The sequence below is a fragment of the Sorex araneus genome, chromosome 2 (assembly GCF_027595985.1).
Source record: "Sorex araneus isolate mSorAra2 chromosome 2, mSorAra2.pri, whole genome shotgun sequence".
Taxonomy (NCBI): Eukaryota; Metazoa; Chordata; class Mammalia; order Eulipotyphla; family Soricidae; genus Sorex; species Sorex araneus.
In genome coordinates, this window is record NC_073303.1 from 358625264 (window position 1) to 358647921 (window position 22658).

The 22658-nt window shown below is 57.3% G+C and overlaps 1 protein-coding gene across 2 annotated transcripts in view; it reads right to left on the reverse strand.

Annotated features, from left to right (window-relative positions):
• The window catches only part of MYO5B (myosin VB), a 187438-nt gene extending 165055 nt beyond the window's left edge, over nt 1-22383 (reverse strand). For both annotated transcript variants that reach the window (XM_055126082.1, XM_055126081.1), the window contains exon 1: nt 22012-22383. In XM_055126082.1, the coding sequence (XP_054982057.1) occupies nt 22012-22038 (27 nt within the window). In that variant the 5' untranslated portion in view covers nt 22039-22383. The remainder of the gene's footprint in view (nt 1-22011) is intronic.
• Nucleotides 22384-22658: the final 275 nt, after the last annotated feature.

Sequence of the window (22658 nt, forward strand, 5' to 3'; positions counted from 1 at the left end):
CGGCAAGACAGGTGCCAGGAGCGGGCAAGCTGGGGGGTGGAAAGGCAAACAAGACGACAAGTCCCCAGGGGTCGGAGCCATGGCACAGCGGGGAGGGCATTGGCCTTGCATGCGGCCGACCCGGGTTTGAGCCCCAGCATCCCACATGGTCCCCCAAGTACTGCCAGGAGTTGATTCCTGAGTGCAGAGCCAGGAGTAACCCCTGAGCACTGCTGGGTGTGACCCCCCCACAAAAAAAAAGCCAAAATTAATTTTAACAAGTGATTCTGGGTTCCAGTATGGACAAGACCTGCCCAGGAGGAGGGGACGCAGCAGCCCAGGCGAGCCTCTGAGTGGAGTCCAGGGAAAGGGCCCGTGGTCCTATTGCTTTTCTTTGCTTTCCTCTTTTTCTTTACTTTTCTTTTTTTTCTCCCTTTTACTTTATATTATTATTACTATTATTGTTATTGTTATTATTATCATTAGGTTGTTGTTGGTTTACTTGGGAGCCATACCCAGTGGTACTGAGGGCTTGATCCTTCTGCACTCAGGGATCATTCGAGGGCTCCGGGGACCAGATAGGGTGCTGGGGATCGAACCCAGGTCAGCCACGGGCAAGTGCCTTGTCTGCTGGAGTTACCTCTCCAGCCAGGAGCGCAGTGCTCCTCGCCTCAGACCCGGCCCCTCCCTGCATGCGTCAGCACGCCGGCAGCTGTGCCCACGCTCACGACTTCTCCTGCACCAGGTGACGCATCAGGCCTGGGGTCGGCCAGCCAGCCCGGGGAGGGGCAACATCACACCCAGCTCCGTCGGCTCCGCATGGTGGGTCTCTGGGAGAACACCCAGGGGCCGGGGGGCCCCCTCCTGCCCACCCCCGGCACCAGCCACTGCCCTGCACTATGCGCAGATGCTGGGCCCAGGGGCCAGAGTGTGCTGACCGGTGGCTGCCTCGCAGGCCTGCCCGGCACAGTTCCACGTGGCCATGTCACCAACCGGCCCAGGAACCTCCAAGGGTTCCCGTGGACAAGACGAAGGCAGGGGATGGGAGAGAACGCAGGGCTCTGGCACGTGCCGTGCAAGCACCGGACCTGTGCTTGAACCCCCCTCCCCACCTCACCAGGTCCAAGGACTGAACCATCAGCCCTCTTGGCCGAGCACTGCCAAGGGTGGCCCCAGGCCCTAAGCACACCCTCCACCCCCTGAAAAAAGAAAGCCAGTGAGAGCACCACCTGAGAAGCTTCACCCGTTCGGAGGAAACTGCTGCTCAGACCCTCGGCCAGAGACGGCCCACGGAGAGGCAGTGCGGGCTCCTCAAACCAGACTCAGGCTCCATCCCTGGCACTGTGGGAGGCCTGAGCCCCCCCCCCTTCCCCCGGGCTGCACCGGGAACGATCCAGGAGCACTGAGCCAGCGGCAGCAGCTCCGAAAACCCAAGAAAGAAAAAACAAAATGACAGAGCTGGTCATGTGTGAAGGGTGAGACGAAGGCCACCACAGCGGGAACGCTCCCGGCCCACCCTCCATCCCCTTTGTGGCCACAGTGCAGTGCCCCCAGGGGAGGGGGAGAGGGGCTGGGGAGTGGTCGGACACCCCGGAAGCGCAGGTCCCTTCCTGCCTCTGATCAGACAGAGCCTGACACGGGGTACCAGGACCGGGGTCCCGATTCCCCATCAGGAGGTCCCTGAACTCAGACATCAGACCTGTTCCTGGAAGGTCACACTCTTTTGAGGGTCACCATGGGCTGACGGGCTGTGTGACAGCCAGAGGAGCGAGGAGGCTGCAGCCACGCAGGACGCGGGCCTCTCGGGACTATCCAGATCTAAGATCCTCGGTTCTGTCATGGGGAACTGACACCTGGGAAGAGGCAAACGGGGTTTCACAGCCTCTCGGGAGGGGGGAGGGGTTCCGTCCCACTTGGCTAAGGCAGCCTTTCCTCCAAGGCCCCTGCAGGGGGCGCCCCTCAGCGCCAGGCCTCGGCCCTCCCCTTCCCTGCCGCCCGCTGGCCAGCCACTCCCAGGGCGGAGAGGCGGGTCCCCTCTCCTGCTCGCCCCACCTCCCACCATGGAAGCCCCCAGCCTAGACGGGGACCTGGGGCCCCTGGGGGACAACTTTATCCTGAGTGAATAAAGCGCTGCCATTCCCATCCCGAGAACCATCCCAGGGAGGACGGGAACCCATTTCTCTAAGAGAAACAAAACCATAAATCAGACTTCTCTTGGTCTGCTTTCAGAGCCAAGTAGAATCTCAAGAACAACATGATTTATTCCTTCCTTCTCTTACGGCTTATTACGAATCATTCCTTCCCACCTTTGTGTTTTTTCTGGTCTTCCTTCTCGGCAAGGAGGCTTTCCTCTCGGGCAGACCAGGCGCTCCAAAACCACAGGGAGAAGTCGCGCTGTTCCCCGCCCAGCCTGCCGGGGGGGGGGGGGGGGGGGGCCATCTCGCCCCTAAGTCTAAGCCCTTCCCTCCGCCACCCACGGTGGAGCCGCACCCCTGCACGACACCACGTACCTCCCAAGGCAGCCCTGGAGCAGGAAACCCCGGGGGAGGGGCAGGGAGCAATCCCTCAGGCACCCCCACAGCGCCCCCTCAGCCCCCTCAGCCGGGGTCCCTCAGCCCCTCCTGGAAAGGCAGTTCCTGGGCTCTTCCTTCAGTCAGAGGCATCCTGCCCTGAACAGCGTCGACCTCGGGCAGAGCCAACGGAGTCGGAGCACAGGGAGAGGCCCAGCCGCAGTTCAACCCGGCAAAGGAGGAAGTTCTTTCTGTCCCTCCTGGGGAGAAACGCTCCTCCAAGAGGCTCAGCGTCTGGAAGGAAACTCAGCCCTCCTCTCCCCTCACCCGCGCACGGTGGACCAAAGGGTTTCGGCTGGTTGTCTTGCGCACACAGCCGCATCTTCCTGGCACTTCCGAGGGCCACACCACGGGGTTCTCTCTGAAGGCCACCTGCCTCCCCAGGACAGCACTTCACAAAAGCCAACAGAAGCAGCCCACCCCGGAGCTCACCCGAAGAATGTTCCACAACTTCCATTTCGAAGTCTCCCGCTGACAAATCCTGGCCGTGCTAAGAGAGGACAGAAGGGGTCACTGTGACAACTGTGATAACAATCTCCCCGTGAGACCTCAAGACAGCAACTAGTCCGGCAACGCCGCCCTTCCATGTGTTTACCGACTGCCGACGGCAGTAACTGTGCATGTAGTTATTTCTGCTTCCAGATTGGGGTGGGGGGAATCACAGACCACGGCTTCCTGCCTGTATTTCTGATGACACTGAAAGTCCTCCTAAAGGATTGCTCCACGGCTTGGAAGCCGGCCTCACATGCAGGAGGAAAAGGGCAGCTCAGATAGAGAAGGGACCAAGGAAAGGATGCTTGGAGGGCCCGCTCGGGATGGGAGATGCGTGCTGAAAGTAGACTATAGACCGAACATGATGGCCACTTAGTACCTACATCGCAAACCACAACACCCTACAGGAGAGTAAAAAAGGAAATGTGCCTGCCACAGAGGCGGGCGGGGGGAGGAGGGGAGCCGGTGGAGTATGGGTGGGGGTGGTGGGAGGGATACTGGGAACACTGGTGGTGGAGAACGGGCACTGGTAAAGGGATGGGTACTCGATCATTGTGTGACTGAAACATAAGCACGAAAGTTTGCAAGTCTGTAACTGTACCTCACGGTGAGTCATTAAAAAATTTAAAAAATTTTAAAAACAGATAAAGTTTACTCTGACCTTTAGGAAAAAAAAAAAAAGTCCTCCTGAGTCATATTAGTAAGCCATGGCTAGACAACTAGGATTAACATATTCATCGAGAACAAAAAGAACAAAAAGTGCTATCTTGGGAGGAAGAAGATGATCACCAGAAAGGTTACGTGGGGCCAGAGACACAGTGCAGGAGCGAAGGCACCGGCCTTGAATGTGGTCACCCTGAGCTGGATCAGCGGCCGTACACATGGTCCCACCAGGAGTGATCCCTGAGCACTGCCAGGTGTGGCCCCAAACTCTCTGAAGAACTCTGTTCTCCAGAGCAACTTTCGCCAAGCACCAAACGCTGCCACAGCGAGAAGAACCGTCGGCTTGGTGTGCGGGAGGCAGCCTGTCCTCGCTGCTGAAGACTCGCGCGAATGCACTCGGGCAGACCCTGGACAGCCGTATTTTGTGCTCTGGCTTTCCACGGTGGGTAGAGAAGACGGGCTCCCAGCCACCTGCAGACACTGGTCGGGATCTTCGTGTCCTCCCCTCTTTGCTTTCCATGACCAGCGGTGCTTTCACTAGGCCAAGGGCGCTGCTGTGCCCCCGCCCCGCCCTGCCTGCCCATCCACCCAGGCTGGCACGCCGCCGCCTGCTTTTGGGAGCCACAAACGGGGGTCCCGTAAGAGGGAGGAGCTCTGCGGAGCTGCCCTGAGGCCGCCGGCCCCCGAGCTGAAACTCACGGCCATCGCGTCTGCAGTGTGGCTGTAGATGGGACCTCGACACTGGGGAGGACAGAGAAGGGCATGCAGGGGGCCTGGCAGGAGCCATGGGGAACCGGCCCCCAGACCACCATCAGTCAAGCCTGGCCCGTCAGTCAAGGCACCCTGATGGCATCTTCCTGCTGAAGAGTGGGGGCCGCCCCCCGCCACCACTCGTTCCCTCCACAGAATGCCTCCTCCACACACTGTACTATCTCGCCAGCCCCGGGGCAGTGCAGGGGACAGTTACAGGCCAGGACACGCAGTTCTCTGCGGCCAGCTCTTGGCTGTTCCTGGCTTCGGAGAAGCTTCGTGTTGTGGCTTCAGCACATTACAGGTCAGAGTCAGCCCCATTCAGATGGACCCAATCCCCGGCCGAGTGCCACCTGCAGTCAGGGGCCTGGTATCCCGAGTCCAGGGGGCCAACCTCAGGGATGGGCCACAGAAGCTAAGGGATGGAAGGCAAGGGAGGAAAGGGGAGGGGATATAGAGAAAGGAAGGAGGGCACAAACACCAGGGCCGGAGACGAACCAAACCCACCATGGGAAGCTGCAAAGCCCCGTGTCCCTGGACTCCGTGGGACAGCACAAGTGCAGCCAGGGCCCGGCACTGCCTTGAGGTCTTCAAACTCCGCCAGGCGAGAAACCTCACCAGAATCCACGCTGGGACTGTCAGAAAGCAGAGCAGAGGCGTGGGCAGAGGACGCACGGCCCGGACAGCGCACGCACGGCAAGCAGCCAGGCCCTCCCGCACCCCCCAGGGCGACTGCAGGGGTGAGATGCAGCCGAGAGTCGCACTGGCTCTGGGTCACTGATGAACCTCCGAGAGGGAAAAGCACGGCACTAGTGCCTGATCAACCCTCACCTCCAGGGAGCGCACACGTGGTCCCGGCCGCTGAGGGAAGCTCCCTGGGACGAGATGGCCCAAGTCACCTGTGCAATGTGGCCCCGCCCAGGAGCAGCCTAGAAAGAAGCTCTGGTCACTAAGTGACCAAGGACAAAGATGGGTGGCGTCCACTGAACAGGAGATGGGGGTCAGAGGTGTCACCCCAGCAGAAGTGAGAAGGCTGGAAGACACAGCCCAGGGGGACCAAGGCCACAGCTGCCCCGGCAAGGAAGGAACGTGCCTGCCTACCCGAGCCAGCAGCGCCCGGCCCCGAGCCCGGCCACCCACACATCTTCCTGCCCGTCTCCCACTAGGCCAGCCAGCCTGCGCGATGGGTGGACCAGCTCTGCCTGGCTCTGAGGAGTCCTCAGGCGAGCCTACACGACTTGCTCTGTTTCTGCAGCTGTCCCTGCTGGAGCCCTGGCACAAGACACCGTACTTCCTCCCAACGCCAGGACAGACAGACGGATGAAGGAGTGAGAAGTGGGCCTGGTGGCATCCTGGCACCTCCAGCCAGACCTCCGCCCCCAGGTGGGGCGTGCAGGCCTTGTCCGAGTGGGTAACGGACCCTCAGCTTCCTGTTTGTTTCCTGTCACCTGGCAATTAAGGCCCTGCCACCTGGGAATTAAGAGCTACTGCATGGTTGCCTAGCTGAGAGAACCAGGTACTAACGCCTCTCAAGATCGGGCCGGGAGTACATCCTGTTCTACTAAAGATGATCTACAGGAAAATCATGCCAAAGCCTCACGGTGTTCCGAGGCACTGGCGTATGCCTCGTGCCCGTGTGTTTTATGAGTGTCCTCAACACACAGTGGGACACGTGACAGAGGAAGCAACCCCCGGCTGACGGGAGACGTGACCTTCCACGCACTCACAACTGACCGAAGTCGCCACCATCCCAAAGACCCAAACCTGATCAGAAACGCCACATCCCACACACGCCCTGTGCCGTGGGCATCGTGGGTTCTCCCTCCTGGAGGCCGACTAACATCTCACTGCCTGCCTTTCGCAAAGGCAGGAGGTCAGAGCCTCCCTCTGCACTGTGCCATTCAGATCTACTGCCCTGGCACTTGTGAGGACAGTGCGGCAGTTGCAGGCCTGTGATTAAGTCAATTACATTAACATGCATATTAATCAGTGGGGCCATATAGATCAGAGCAACTACGAAGTTCTGTGAACCTTTTAAAAAATTGGGGGGAGGGGCCTCCCAGTGATTCTTGCCCCCAGGGCTGCTCAGGAGCCCCTCCCAGGGATTCTTTTTTCCTTTTTTCTTTTTTTTTTTAATTTATTTTTTTTTCTTTTTGTGTCACACCCGGCGATGCACAGGGGTTACTCCTGGCTCTGCACTCAGGAATTACTCCTGGCGGTGCTCAGGGGACCATATGGGATGCTGGGAATTGAACCCAGGTCGGCTGCATGCAAGGCAAACGCCCTACCCGCTGTGCTATTGCTCCAGCCCCCTCTTTTTTTCTTTTTTATTGAATATCCGTGAGATAAGACTATTACAAAGCTGCTTCTGGTTGGGTTTTAGTCATACAATAATCCAATACCCATTTAAGTCTTGGTCATACCATCCCGTCCCTTCACAGTGCACATTTCCCACCACCAAAAACCCCAGTCTACCCCCGTCCCACACCCTCCCCCTACCTGCGTGGCAGATGATTTCCACATTACTCTCTCTCTACTTTGATTACAATTACATTACATTACATATTACATTCAATATTTGGACACCAGACCCACCACTTTTTTTTTTTTAATTTTATTGAATCACCATGTGGAGGGTTACATAGTTCTCAGGATTATGTCAGTTATACAATACTCAAACACCCTTCCCTTCACCAGTGCCCATCTTCCATCACCAACCCCCCCAGTATACCTGCCGCCCCCTCCCACCTCCCCAGTCCCCACCCTTGTAAGTGATAAGTTTCACTTCATTTACGCCTTATCTCGATTACATTCCATGTTTCAACACACAACTCACTACCGTTGTTGGGGTTTCCCCCAAAAAAGAAAAAGACAGTCTTATTGCCAAGGAGGCATTTGATAGTTCTCCACTGCTAAGAATATAGAGATATTAAGTCCCACTGTTTGTTACATAACTTTTCTTTTTCCCCCTTGCCCCGCGCCACCGAGTTCACGCCTATTTAGTAATCGCCACGCTGCCTGACAAGGGAAAAAAAACCGAAAACCGAAAAGGATGGTTATTTCCTGTCATCAGCAAGCGTGGGGCTCTGGCTTAGTTGATAGACTAGTAGAGTGTCTGCAAGCAGTTTCTGGAACCGAAGGTCTTGCGCTGGTATCGGCTCCGGCTCGAGATTCCACCAGCGTCCCACTGTTCCATGTACATAGTTTTTCCCCTTATATCCCATTCCCACGCCACCAGGTCTGTTTGCTTAATGGACATCACACTATAGTTGACGCCATGCCGCGTTTCTTCCCGAGAAAGAAGAAAATTTCTTCTCCACCGGCGTGGGGATATAGCTTAGTTCAGTCTAGAGAGATGGCTACCACTTTGATTGCCTTCAATATTTCAGCAACAGACTTACTATTCTTGTTAGGATCTCCCACAAAAGTCCGACCCATTAAAATGGAACCATTACATATTGCTGATGCTAAGATGACATTAGGTCGCGCAGCCGCTACCTAATGTTTGGGTTTCTGTATAAAGTCCAGGGAAAGTACAACCAGAAATAACATCACTACAAACTTTTACCCTTTTATGGTGCTCATAAGATGGAGAAACCTAGAGAGAGGCTCGGCGTCTCCATTTTGCGCTCAGAAAGCCGCGGCCCCTGTGCTGTGCTCGGGAGGAAGGAGTTGAGAGAGAGAGGTTAAAAGAATTGGGGGATGCCCGGTTCCCACTGTTTCAGCCCGACGTGGGGTCTCCGATCGCGTGCCGGAATTAGTTCAGTGGGCTGCTTGGAGTCCAAGGGCGCTTCCTTGGGCTCTTCCATCATGCTCGCTCCGCAGCAGGCAGACCCACCACTTTTATTTGGGATTTTACCCCAATACTAAGATCTGCCCAAAGGGCAACATTAGACAATTTGTTTTCTATTGCTGATAACGAACAGCATATGATGTCCTGGCCGCCAGATTTGGAATTCTGAAATTTTAATAATTAAATCGGGAGGGATTTCTGTCAAAAGTTGCTGGGTTCTGAGATTTGTTTCTGAGTCTCTGGGATCATGATCGTTAAGCAGCCTGATCAGGAGCCAGAGGGGTCGTTCGTGGGCAGCGACTTGGGGTCTCATTGGGGCGGGGGAGGAGAGGGGCGGCTCCATCTTCACCCCTCGAAGCCCCACGTGTCTCATCACTGTTGGCCCCTACCTGACTGTCTGTTGGCCTCTGGAAGATGCGGCCATTGAGCCGCCAGGGGGAACAGGGAAGGCACCTTTTCCCACCTGACCCCCCAGGAATTCTTGATCGACTGGGCCAGTGGTACTCAGGGGACCGTGTGGTACCAGGAACTGAACCAGAATTAGCCATGTGCAAGGCATGTACCTTGGGCCGGGCACCACCTCTCAGCCCTGAGTCCTCACATTCTAACACAGCAGGTCAGCACTGGTGCAGGAGAACAGGTAAGACCCCGGGCCCCCGGGAGAGTCTCTTCTGACCACAGAGAACAACCCCTGAGAGCTGACAAATTCTGCAGATGGCAGCTGATGTGACCACACAAAACCGGCATCTGTGGCTGCAGAGAGGTGCGGCTTGCAAACACGGAAGTGAGCAAGGCCTGCCTTTCTGAAGCAAGTAGCCCTGTACCCCCAGAGCACCAAGCCCACCTCCCAGACACGAAGGTCACGTGTCACCAATGGAGACCGAAGAGAACTTTAGAGCACCATCAGCGCTAAAGGCAATTCCTCCTGCGCCCTCCCCCCCTCCGCCAGAGAGGCCGTCCCCCAGGAAACAGCTCTCCTCCACCGCCCGCCCCCAAATCAATCCCAGTTTAAGGGCGCTCTCAGCAGCTGCGTGCGCACGGCTCCTGCACGTACCCGGAGTCCAATTAAATGAGCAGGCAGCTTGATAAGTCAAGAAACAGTAGTTTCTGGCTGAGAAGACATTCATTTTCCTTATTCTACAAATAAACATTAGCCCTCGTTAGCGAGCGCTGGCAAATTCAAAATGTGATTACAGCTGCTGACGAGCTGGAGCCATTCATCTCCCGCTCAACAGACCAGCATCTCCCTAATGCTCATGCCGGTCACAGACGAGCCACGGCACTGGAAGGCGCCAAGGTCACAAGGCTAGGCTGCGGGACCGGGCTCTGCCTCTCGTGGGGTCTGGGACGGGCCTCCTGGCGGGTTGCTCTGGACCAGCACGCGGTGCTGACCGGCAGGAGTCGGACTGCCCAGAGAACTACAGGAGCACAGGGTTGCCCTTCCTGAGAGAGATGACCAACCCCCTCCTTTCGTTCCCGACTCCTGGCCTCTTCTCGAAGACTCCTGCTCTGCTCAACTACACGCGAAGGAGGGCGAGCCCCCTCCACCCCCAATATACACCTAGTCAGGCACACTTCGTGAGTCCTGAAGACATCATGAAAAATTCTAAGTTAGGGGCCAGAGACGGAGTACAGCGGGTACGATGCTTGCCTTGCACACGCCCAAGCTGAGTTTGATTCTGATATCCCATATGGTCCCCCTGAGCCTAGAGCCAGAAGTAACCCCTGAGCATCGCCCAAAAACAAAAACAAAAAAAGCAAAAACAAAATTGTTAATTAGGAAGAAACTAAAAATGAATGTTTCTGTATAAATGACAACCTGGGGGAAGGTAAGATGAAAACTGTGGGCTAAACCACATATAATATATGTGATTAGCATTTGGATATTTTTTTAAAGGCATTTTTATTTGCTTTTGCATCCCCAAATCGCTGCTACTCCTCCCATATCTTATGCTAGGCCTTTGGGCGTGGTAATAAAAAGGAAAAATAACAGTTGATTATCTCCTGACGGCGCTCCACAATCAGAGTTTGGGACAAGTGCCAGAGAAGCAGATGTGCCTGCCATTGGGTGCTCCAGCCCGTGGCGCCCCAGAACAGCACAGGGGCTGTTCGTCCAGGGCCGAGGCGACACACCACCGGGGACGGTGGCTCTGACACCTACCAGCCCACAGCAGGTGAGGCTGCAGTGTGGGAACCATGAGGGACATAAAAGCAAGGCTCAGGGGCTGGAGTGATAGCACAGCGGGTAGGGCGTTTGCCTTGCACGCGGCCAACCCGGGTTCGAATCCCAGCATCCCATATGGTCCCCTGAGCACTGCCAGGGGTAATTCCTGAGTGCAGAGCCAGGAGTAACCCCTGTGCATCGCCAGGTGTGACCCAAAAAAAAGCAAAAAAAAAAAAAAGCAAGGCTCAGCCACATGCCGATGAGGGCGATTCTGAAAATGTCCGTGCTCAACCTTCAGCCCTGAGAGAGAGAACTGAAAAGCCACAGCAGTTCCCTCACTCTCAGAGCTCGTTAAAATCGGGCTCTGTAGCCAGTGCCACTTTCAGCAAGAATTACTTTCTTGGCCCGGAGCTGATGAAGCACAGTAATAGCCCGGGCACCTGTGACCTCACCGGGCACGCAGCAGACAAGCAACAACACGGCTGCCTCCTCCTCCTCCGCTCCTGCTCCTCTTGTCCTGCTCTCGTCTCGGGTTCCTCACGCGTGTAGACCCTCTCATTTTACTTATACTGGAAACCCAGCCACGGCCACTGTTCCCTAGTCACTTTCTCCAGCGCAGCTTAAACGATGCCCGAGCAGGTGTCCTGCTCTCTGCGTGCATCCTGTCACTGGCAGGGCGGGCGGGGGATGAGCAAGAGGAAGCTCGACCAGAGTCCAGGCAAGCCGCCAGCTCTTGGGGATGTGGCTGGGGGGGCAGTGCCCATGCTGTGGACGTCTGGCCAGGGCTCACGCCAGGGTGAACGTGTCTGCTTTACCAGTTCCAAGGCACTTGTCCGTTCTGTGCTAAAGAGAATTCCTCAGGGGCTGGAGAGATAGTGCAGAGGGTAGGGTGCAGCCAACCTGGGTTCGATCCCCAGCACCCTATATGGTCCCTGGAGAACCACCGGAAATAATTCTTGAGTGCAGAGCCAGGAGTGAGCCCTGAGCTTCGCCAGACGTGACCCAGAAGTCGGAGATACTCCGCCAGGTCCTAGCACCAAGGGAAACTGAGGTCCTGGCGCCCAGCGTCTTCCCTAAGCAGGAGTCTGCAGTGCCCTGTGCCCGAGAGGTTACGAGCCCGTCCCTGAGTGCCAGGCAGAGGCATCCGAAAGTGCCTGTTCCCTCGAGGGCTTCATGTCAGAACGCGTTTTGAGTTTTATGGTCAAACTTCTCTGGGGAAATCCTGAAGTAACTTTTCAGGATGGACCTTCTCGTTCCTCCCCCGAACTTTCACCACTGAGGAGGAAAAAGCCTGCAGGCCCTGAGTCACCAGCAGAGCCATCAGGGAGGGAGGCATGTCGCAGCCCTTGCTCATGTGTTCCGAGGAAGGTGGCGCGGTCTGGAGCACAGTGGGTCCGGGGCTCACCTTGCACGCGGCCCACCCTAGTTCACTCCCCAGCACCACATACGGTGCCCTGAGCCCTGCCAGGGGTGATCCCTGGGCACAGAACCAGGAGGAAGTCCTGAGCACCGCTGGGCGTGGGCCACCCCACTAAAAAAATTAAGAAAGTGGGGCTGGAGCGATAGCACAGCGGGTAGAGAGCACTTGCCTTGCACGCGGCTGACCCAGGTTTGGTTCCCAGCATCCCATATGGTCCCCTGAGCACCACCAGGAGTAATTCCTGAGTGCATGAGCCAGGAGTAACCCTGTGCACCGCCAGGTGTGACTCAAAAACAAAACAAAACAAAACAAAATTAAGAAAGAAAGAGAGGAGCACTGTGAGTCAGAGCTTGGGCTCCCAGCTACACTTGCTCCTCTCTCGACAAGTCAGCAAGCCAGCTCCCGCAGTGCTCTGATGACACCCAGATGAGCACCCCATTCTACGGGGGTACACCAGACCCCAGACAGGGGTGTACTTGTCCCCCCAAGCAAGCGGACATCGTGAGTGGGCAGTGGGCACATGTGGATGCCTCTGGCAGGCACAGAAGCCCCCAGCCCTGGGGCCTGGCAGGCTCCCTTGGGACGGGGAGGGGCTGTCGGGAGACGAAGCAGAGCAGGTGCCACCTGACGGGCAGCATCTGTCCCGATGGAGAGAGGGGACGGACGGGTCAGGCTGAGAATCCTGCAGCTCGAGTGCTCACACAGCTGTGCACATGGAGTCCTTCCTGGAGATGCGGGTTCCGGGGGTGGGGGGCAGAGGGGAACCCAGGGCCAGCACACCGGCCCAAGGTCCCAAAGCAAAGAGCTGCAGACTTGGCTCCTGCCCTTCCCGGTGCCCTTGCAGGCCGTGCCACTGCCCTCCTGCGCCTCTGAATCCTCTAGGCTACCAGCCAGGGGCAGGAGACAGCTCCCCCAGAGAGTCTCTGCTGCAAAAAGGGTCCTGCTGACAAACCCAGCCCCAGTGAGGCAGAAGCTCCCGGACAGTGGGGGAGGGGAGGGCCAGGGAGGGTCCTCCCAGATGCCTGGGGCTTGCTCTGAGCAACTGAGTGCGCCTGGGTCTGTGGTTTGGGAACGGAGACAGCAGCATGTACGCCTCTTGGGACCACTGCTTGGTGAGTCAGTGCAGCCCTGGGAGACGCCGGGCTCGACTGCAGTCCCTAAGCCGAGCGCAGACACATCCCGCCTCTGAACACAGGAGGCGCCTGGGGCAGAACAGGCCCTGCTTTAACCCGAAGACATCACTTCCCATGACTGCCCAGCAACAGAGAGACCACGGAGTAAGCAAACTCTTGGCTGTGAATGTCTCAATGCGGGAAACGCAAGGAAAACTACAAATGATACAAGAGGCCTGTGAAGGATGCTCCAGTCCTAACCAACCCAAGGCCTGTGAAGGATGCTCCAGTCCTAACCAACCCGACAACAGAAATGAAAGGCTGGGGTTAAGGTGAGAAAGAGGAACTAGCAGAGCCGGGAGCAAAGAGGGGCCAACAGCTCTCCTTAGAGTCACCGGCCATCAGGACAGGCTAACTGTGCCCACAGTTCCACCCTGGGGGGTGGGGGAGGGTCTATCCAAGAAAATCATTGAAGAAGGTTCTAAGAATGCTCTATAACATTTTCACAATATCAAAAACAAAACAAAACTGCAATAGAGTTAAGCATTATGCCATGTCCATGTAATACCCTACTGTGTAGACATTAAAACATTACCTTTGGGGGACCAGAGAGACAATACAGCGGGGAAGATACTTACCTTGACATTAACATGGCTGGCCAGGGTTCGATTATTGGGACCCAATAGGGTCCCTCAGCCCCACCAGAAGTGATTCCTAAGCACAGAACCAGAAGCCCTGATGTCACACTTAGATTATCTTTTTATGGTACTGGGAAAAAATAAGAAGCTAAGATTACAGTGCCTCATAGGCCATCATCATTTGTTTAAATGTGTTTTATTACGCCTAAGTCAACAGTAGTCATGCCCAGTATAAATACAAGAAAAATTACTGAAAGAATATTTATATTTCCAGTAGTCACTTTAAAATCAAGCAAGTCTGGGGTAGGAGAGACGGTACAGTGAGTAGGGCGTGTGCCTTGAACACGGCTGATCCAGGCCCAATCCCTGGCATCCCATATGGTCCCCCCAAGCACTGTCAGGAGTAGTTCCTGAGTGCAGAGCCAGGAGTAATCCCTGAGCATCACTGTGTGTGACCCAAAGACTGAAAAATTAAAAAGCAAGTCAATGGCAGAAGTGACAGTACAGTGAGTAGGCACCTGCCTTGCATGTGGCCAGCCTGGTCCAATCCCTGGCACCCCTTAAGGCCCCCAAGCCTTACAGGAGCGATCCCCGAATGCAGAGCCAGAAGTAAGCCCTGAGCACAAATGGGTATGGCAGAAACAAGCAGGGTCTGGGTGCGAGCCCAGGTGCGTGCCTAGCTCAGGCAGGCCCTCAGTGCCTTCCCCCAGCACACCTGGGCATGGTCCCTCGTTTCAGAAACAAAGCAGGTGAACTGAAATATTTCACACAGTACGCCAATGTTTTTATATTCAGTGTAAGATGTCCAATGAGTCTGACCCCTGAACTCGTGAAAAATAAAGCATGAATGTGCCGCTGCATTCAGTGTTTCACACCAAGTCCTGGCAATCATGTGTGTGCCTGACATCTCCGTCCGCCTCCGTTCCAGCCAGCCTCGTTCCAGGGGCTCCAGAGCCAGTGCGACAGCCTCCTGGACAATGCAGGGAGTGCCCACGTGTCCGGTGGAGACTATTTCCTGGGAGGGGCCCTCGAGGTCTGCGCCTTTCCTGCGCTATATGAACTGTTTCAATAACCGTTTGTATTAACAGGGAAAAAGGGCATTATGAAAAACATTTTTTAATTCTCTCTGAAGGCTCTAATAGGAGACTAGAAAGCAGAGATTAAATTTTAAACTTGAAACTGCTCTTGGTGCTTTCCTGGGAGACTGGATCTGGGGGTGGGTAAGGAGAGGCAGGGGGTGGGTGGGGCTTCTAATCGCCGTGCCCCGTGATCCACTATAACCTATGATAACAACTCCCTTCTCTCTCTCCCCAAGCCCCCTTATGAGTGGAACCTCTGCAGGCTATCAGAGGAAGGACTAAGAGAAAAGACTCACCCCCATGAGACTGGGGCGCACCAAACTCCACATTGCAGCTCGCTCCCCGCAGCCCCCCTCCCAGTTTCTCAGGTGAGAAAGTTAAGGGCTGGGGGCCAGGGAGATGACTCAATGGCTAGGCTGCACACTCTGCATGCAAACAGCCACCCAGGGTCCGAGCCCCAGTACCACAGGATCCCAGAGCACACAGCTGGGAGCAACCTCCAGCAGCAAGCCCTGAACTCTGCCAGGTGTGGTCCAAAAGCAAGACCAAAAACTCAAGATGAGTCAGGATAAGATCATAACCACAGAGACCAGGACTGCCCACACCAAGTTATGGTTTGCTCCGTATTAAGCTCGTGCCAGAAGACAATCATTTTCTCTTAAAGGAAAACCAAAGCCAGGCACCTTCTACTTGCAAGAAGCTCAGATCCTGACATTTCTCCTCTAACCTCATTCTTACACATCCATATGTAATTCCACTGAGACAAACCCCAAACTCAACACAAGTCCAAATACTGACCCTGTCTTCCTGCTGTCTTCTGACTGCCTTCAAGCTGGAAGCTTCCAGATCTTGCCTCCCTCCCCTCCTCACATAACCCAAACATTCTTGAGTTCTGGGTTCAGCAATAATCCTTAATCGCACCCAGATCTACTTTCCACCTAAATCTTAATTTCCAAATTGTCTGCATTGATTTAATAGTCCCACCATTGTTCAATGATCCAGAAACCATCACCTTAGCCAAAGGATCAAAGTGACGCTGCCAGGAGTAAGACACTCAGCGTACGTTTCTCCTGACATGGCACGGGTATGGTCTTTGAATCCTGAGGTGGCACAGGCAGGGTCTGTGTCTCCTGAGGTGGCACAGGCAGGGTCTGTGTCTCCTGAGGTGGCACAGGCAGGGTCTGTGTCTCCTGAGGTGGCACAGGCAGGGTCTGTGTCTCCTGAGGTGGCACAGGCAGGGTCTGTGTCTCCTGAGGTAGCACAGGTCCTCCTCCCTGAGGTGGCACAGGCAAAGTCTATGTCTCCTGAGGTAGCACAGGCCCTGCTCCCTGAGGTGGCACAGGCAAAGTCTATGTCTCCTGAGGTAGCACAGGCCCTGCTCCCTGAGGTGGCACAGGCAGGTACATGTCTCCTGAGGTGGCACAGGCAGATATGCGCCTCCTGAGGTAGCTCTGGCAGGGTCTGTCTCCTGACGTGGCACAGGCAGCGCCCTTGTCTTCTGAGGTGGCACACCTGAGAACAGCTCATCACCTCTACTCCCACCACAGCGCTCAGGGGGACACACAGTGTCAGGGCCGAAGCCCAGAACTTCCACATGCAAAGCGAGTGCTGCCACTCTTTAAGCCACGCCCCATTACCTGAAAACAGCTGCATTACAAAATACACACACCCCCCCTTGCAGAATCTGAGGGCACATTTCGTCTACATCGGATGTGTGCTGGCCCGCCAGCAGTGCGAGAACGCCCCCTCGATCGAACAAATCAAGGTCAATAATAAGCTTAACCGCAGCCACGTGCGCAAGCCCGCACTTCGCAACACCCACAACAGCAGCAAGGAAAAAAGGGGGAATAAACACCGCAACAGTCACTAACATGCTTAGGCGCCACCCAAACCTGAAAAGAGACAAAAAGCCTCTCTGAGTGCACTACCTGAGCACAGGACCCCGAGGAAACTGGAGAAACCAGCAGTCAGGCGGGAGCGTTCCCGAGAGGCCCGCGTGCAGAGAGCGCGCCTGTCAGCCCGGGGTTTCCAGACCTGGGGCGCGGATATGCCATGACAGGTATGCGCAAAGCACTTGTTGACACGCTAGAGACACGCAAAATGTTCTGTGTTCCAGGGTCACTTGCACTGGGGAGCTACGTCCTAACACCAGGCTAGTGGGATGTCAGGGGGCAGGGAAGGAAAAGCCAAGGCAGACAGTGAGAGGGTATGCACGGCCGCACGCTCGTGAACTACAGGATAAGGGTTTCTGCACAGCCGCCTGAAGATCGGGAGAGCTCAGCAGAACAGCAGGGGGAAACAAGCAGCAGGAGAGGAGGTGGGCAGGGCGGTGGGGCCGGAAGGTGGGCAGGACGCAGCTGCTCAGAGCCCCGCCCCCTCCCACTCCACCAGCCACGAGGGGGCTGGCCCCATGAGCAATGCGGGGCCTGGTCAAGGCCCGGTGGCCTGTGCACCCCGGAAAGGGGAGGGAGGCTGACAGGAAGGGAAGGAGGCTAGTATTCAGGAAGTCCCCCGAACTCTGCAGGCAGTGAGGGCTCACACCTTACGGCTCACCCTCGAGCAAGGAGGGGGAACAAGAGGCCCAAGCTGCCCTTCTTCACTGGCCAAAGCTCCGTCACGGAGGGACCGGCAGGTCTCAGGCTCCAGGACCTTGGGCAGAGCCACCGCGGAGGGGGAAAGGGGCGACAGAGCGAGTGGCTCCGAGCAGAGTGCCCGATACCCGCACCCGGCAGCCAACGCCAGCTCCTACAGCACCTGGACTTTCTGCCCCATCACCCGGAGGCGGCAGGAGTGGTGGCTGGTGGGTCCCTCCAGAGGGCAGGGGGCCGTGGCTGTGAAGCCTGTCTGCCCGGCGCTCAGCGAGGGAGAGGACACGGCTCCGAGCTCCAGGGTTCTAGCTTCCCGATGACTTCTGGGATGCTTACCGGGGAGCCTCCTCCCAGCAGCCCACACTCCACCGCTCCAATCACCCAGCCACGAAAACCTGAGCCAGAACAGGGCCGCATGGAAGCACCAGCTGCAGTCGGGATCATCCCTGTCACTCTGCAGGCTAAGGGCAGCGCAGGACTCGGGAAATCTCCTTCTCTGAAACAGCAACCCCTAAGCTTTCCACCCAGAATCTCCCTTCTGTGGAGGAACTGCGTTATTCCATGTAGATAAGACCTTGGGCATTTGACACTGTGCAAACCAGGCTATGTACAGCAGCTGCTGTGGTCAAACAGAACTCGTCACCCAGGCCCACGTTACTGTACCAACCAAACCAGCCCCTGATGGCAGGGGCCCAGCTCACAGCGCTTTGCATGCAGGCGGGATGCCCGGCACCACAGGTTCGCCAGTCACTGCAGTGAGCGACCAACCCCCATGCCACCAGCCAACAATAACTGTCACACACACACACACACACACACACACACACACACACAGTTAACCTCTATGGCTTTTGCTATGGGTTGGAAGCAAACCATCAGCATTTGCCACACGCAGAACCAGCAGTTCCATCTAGGTCTGGGACCGCAAAAGCAACACCCTCAAAAAGCTGGCATTTTCTCCTTTTTTTCCCCCCTCACCATTTTTTTTTCTTTTTGGGTCACACCCGGCGATGCACAGGTGTTACTCCTGGTTCTACACTCAGGAATTACTCCTGGCGGTGCTCAGAGGACCATATGAGATGCTGGGATTCGAACCCGGGTCGGCCGCGTGCAAGGCAACTGCCCTACCCGCTGTGCTATCGCTCCAGCCCCACCATTTTTTTTTAAAAAAGGCAATTTCTCAAAGATGAGGAATTGGGTCTTCTGTAACAGGAGTTTCTTTCTTTCTTTCTTTCTTTCTTTCTTTCTTTCTTTCTTTCTTTCTTTTTTGCTTTTTAGGTCACACCTGGCGATGCACAGGGGTCACTCCTGGCTCTGCACTCAGGAATTACCCCTGGCTGTGCTCATGGGACCATATGGGATGCTGGGAATTAAACCCGGGTTGGCCGAGTGCAAGGCAAACGCCCTACCCGCTGTGCTATCACTCCAGCCCCAAGTTCTAAGTGGAAAGAGCTCATCTTTGACTAAAATCAACTCCAAAAATAATACACACATCACCACCACCACCACCACCACCACCACCACCACCACCACCCCCAGAGAAAGTGGATAAATCACAGGTCACGAACATTATAATCTAAAGGGAAAGAGGGAAGGCTATTACTCGGATAAGTAGAATACAGAAATAAATTAATTTGGGTTCTTACCTGAAATGCTTAGAGCTAATTTATACACTTAAATCTCTTCACAGTCCAATAATACCTTCCAGTTCTGTCACCCAAGCAACAAGTAGGACCAATACTAGCACTGTAGCACTGTTGTCCCATTGTTCATCGATTTGCTCGAGCGGGCATCAGTAACGTTTCCACTGTGAGACTTGTTACTGTTTTTGGCATATCGAATACACCATGGGGAGCTTGCCAGGCTCTGCCATGTGGGCGGGATATTCTCGGCAGCTTGCCGGGCTCTCCGAGAGGGATGGAAGAATCGAACCCGGGTCGGCTGTGTGCAAGGCAAATGCCCTACCCGCTGTGCTATTGCTCCAGGACCAATATAGGACTTTAAAATTTCCAGGATGAAAGAAAGGACTGCTCAGTGCAAAGCAGCCTGCAGAGGTGAGACAGTGAGTTCAACCCTTTGTGACCCCGGCACCCCCTCTAATACCCCCCTCCCACACACACAGAGAAATGCAGAGCATAACAGGGACCCAAGAGATAGTACAGCAGGTAGGGCATTTGCCTAGCACACAGCTGACCTGGCTTCAATCCCCAATACTCCGTGCGGTCCCCTGAGCCCACCAGGAGTGACGTCTAAGCACCTCTAAAAAAAAAACAACAGCACAATAAATGTATTATCTGTAATCTCCAGCATTCCAACAAGCAAATGTGTGTAAGTACCACAGCCAAGCATGCAACACTTGCTCATTGCAGCAATAATTAAGAAAAAGGGGGATTTAAAAAAAAAAATCCCATCCTACTTATACATGCTGCAGGCATATGGGTAATTATTTCCAACGGCATAAAACATGAATGTACGTGCCAGGGTGCAGCGTTGTCCGCACTAGGGAAGCCCACCAGCACGTTAGGAATAAAAGGGAACACTGACTGTTTGCACAACACACCAAAACGAGGAACGCATCTCCAAGAAACAGGGTGAGTCTCCGTAGCAGGCCCTGCTCCCCTGTGTAATCTATGATTCATGTGTGGACTGACATTCCAGCTTAGCCAGTGGGGTGACAATGGTTAGGAAACACAACTGCTTCTCACAGTAAGTGCAAACACTAAAGTCTTCCAGAAAGAACAACAAATGCTCCAAACACGAATCGCAAAGCTACTGCGTCAGCCGCAGAATTTAAGTTTTAAAATCCTCAGAAATGTCCAACAACTAACTAGAAACTTATTAACAGGGCAAGGCACAAGCCAGGCGCCCCAGGGAGGAACCCTGATGAATACCTTCGGGATTAGTTATGCCAAACCCTCACACCCACAAGGCTCCCTTTTTTGAAGAAGGGGAAAAAAAAAGAAATATTATCGGTCCCAGATCTTTCCCTGCAGAAACAGTTTTGTGCAGAAAAACCACGCGCTGGCACTGTTAGCTGGAGTCCCAGGAACGGCCTCGCCCCCAGTAACTGGCGTGCAACCCTATCAAGCCTAGCTCCAACTCGGGTTGCGTGTCTCCACGACCCCAGAATACTCTGACTTTAAAACTGATGTTCAGATTCAGGGTTCCCGAAAATTAAGGGCTTGCTCGACTGTCCACTCATTTCCTATAATACAGCAGTTAATGATTGTCCGATGAAGGACTTTGGTACGGTGCTGGTATCGGGGGAGAGGTGTATTCGGCGGTGTCGCTGGATGACACCGCGCACTCACTCCGTGCGGCCAGGCTCCAAGTGCAGCCAGGCTCGGGCTTCCTAAGGGCGGCTCAGGTTTTCCCCCAGCACAAGTTCCTGGTAACCGGCTTCAGAGAAAGCCCGGGAAGGTGGAGCCGCGCCGGCTCCTCCCAGGACTCCCGCGGCTGGACGCGGGTGGGGAGCTTTCCGCGACCCGCGAAGGTCGCCCCCTCACCCTCCAGCTCACCCCTCAGGCTGATCCCTGCGCCCACCCAGGGGAAGTGACCGCCGGCCGGGCCCTGCGCGGTGGGCGCGGGGCAGGTGGCCCCGGAGCAGCTGCATCTCGCCCCCAGCCAGGTTAGCGCCTTCCGCAGCCCCCGCATCCGTCCCCTGGGCCAGGCCTGGGCGCCCCTCCGGGGAGAGGAGCAGCCGGACTAGAAAATTCCTCCCGGAACGGGGGTGGTGCGGCGCCCCGGGCTCTCCCACCCGCACTCCGACGCCAGGTGCGGGTGGGGATGCGGAAGTGACTCTTCCCCGGCCGCCCAGACCTGTTGGCCCGGCAGGTGTCGGGTGTGGGGGGGACTCTCACGCCCACCCCGGGCGGTCTCTGCGCCGAGCCACGCGCCACGCTCGGGTGCTGCGGGCCACGGGGAGACGCACCCGAGCCACCGTCCAGAGCAGAGGGTGGGGTGCAGAGGGGCCGAGGTCTCAAGGCCCCTGCACGCCCCTGCCCCTGTGCAAGTTGAAACCCGAGGGCGGGGAACAGGACGGCCGCAGCACGGCCGGCCGAACTCTAACTTGAACCCTGGAGCGGGGCGTCTCTGCGCCGCCGCACCTGTTCCCGGCTCCCAGGACCAGGGCGCCCCGCACATCCCTTCTGACCTTGAGGGCACCCTGAAAATACGCGTTCCCGGGTCCCCGGCGCCCCCAAGGCCCCCTCCGCGCAGTCACTGAAGCCCACCCAGTAATGCCCCCCTCGCAAGTGACCAGACCCCGGCCAGTGTAAGAGCGCGCTCCCCTGCGGGATACCCAGATGCGCCCCCAGCATCTCCCCGGCGTCGCCCTCGGCCCCCGCGCGCCTCATGCCAGGGCGGGTCCCCCTCGTCCGCACCCCCAAGTTCAGGGCTCCCGTTCTTGTGCCCACGGGCGCTCGCGCTGCAGAACCTCCCGCGGGGATGGGGGGGGGGTGCCTGCAGCGCGCCGGGCGACCCCCCCAGTGTCCCCACGGGACCGTCCCCATGCACCGGGCCCCGCGCTCCCGGCTCTACTGCTCCTGGGGAGCGGCGGCAGGTCCCGCGGGGCAGAGCCGGGACCCGGTGAGCAAGGGGGAGGGGCGCGGGGGGGCGCGGCGCTGAACGATCTCGGCCCCCAGCCCACCCAGGAAGACGCAGCGGGGCGCTCCCCGCAACCAGCCAAACTTTCTCGGCCGCCGAAGTTCGGGGCGCGGGGCACGGCCCCCCGCGCGGGCCCCACCTGGCGCGGCCGCACTCACCTGGCTGTAGAGTTCGCTGACCGACATGACCCCGCGGGCCGGGCCCGAGGCCGGGGCGTCGCGCCTGGCGGGCGGCGGGGGGGGGGCGCGGGGCGCGCTGGACCGGGGCGCGGAGGGGCGCAGGGGCGGGGGTGGGGGTGCGCGGGGCTCAGCGCGCGGCCGGTGCCCCTGGCGCCATCTTCCCGCTCCCACACTTTCCCGGGGCGCCCGGCTCGGCACCCGCTTCCTGGACGGACGCGGCGGCCGCTCGCTCGGGCCCGGCGCGACCTTTAGTCCGGCCGCGGCGGCCGGGAGTGGCGGGCGGGGGAGGCGGCGCCGCGCCCCGCGCAGGTATGGGAGGAGCGGCGCGGCGCGGACCGCGGCCGGGCCCGAGCGCCGCCGCCGCCGCCTGGGAGCCCTGCCCCGCAGCGCCCGCCGCGCCCGCCGCGCCCCCGCCGCCCCCGCCGCCAACGCCGCCAACGCCGCCCCCGCCGCGGGCTTCCCCGGGCCGGGGGCGGGGCCGGCCGAGCTGCGCGCGCGCCCCCTGCCGGCCGCCGCGCGCCCGCGCACAGGTGCGCGCCAGGTGTGAGCACCTGCCGGCGCGGCTCGCGGGGGGAGGCTGGGCCGGGGCGCGGCTCGGGGAAGGTTGGAGCGGGGAGCGGTCTTCG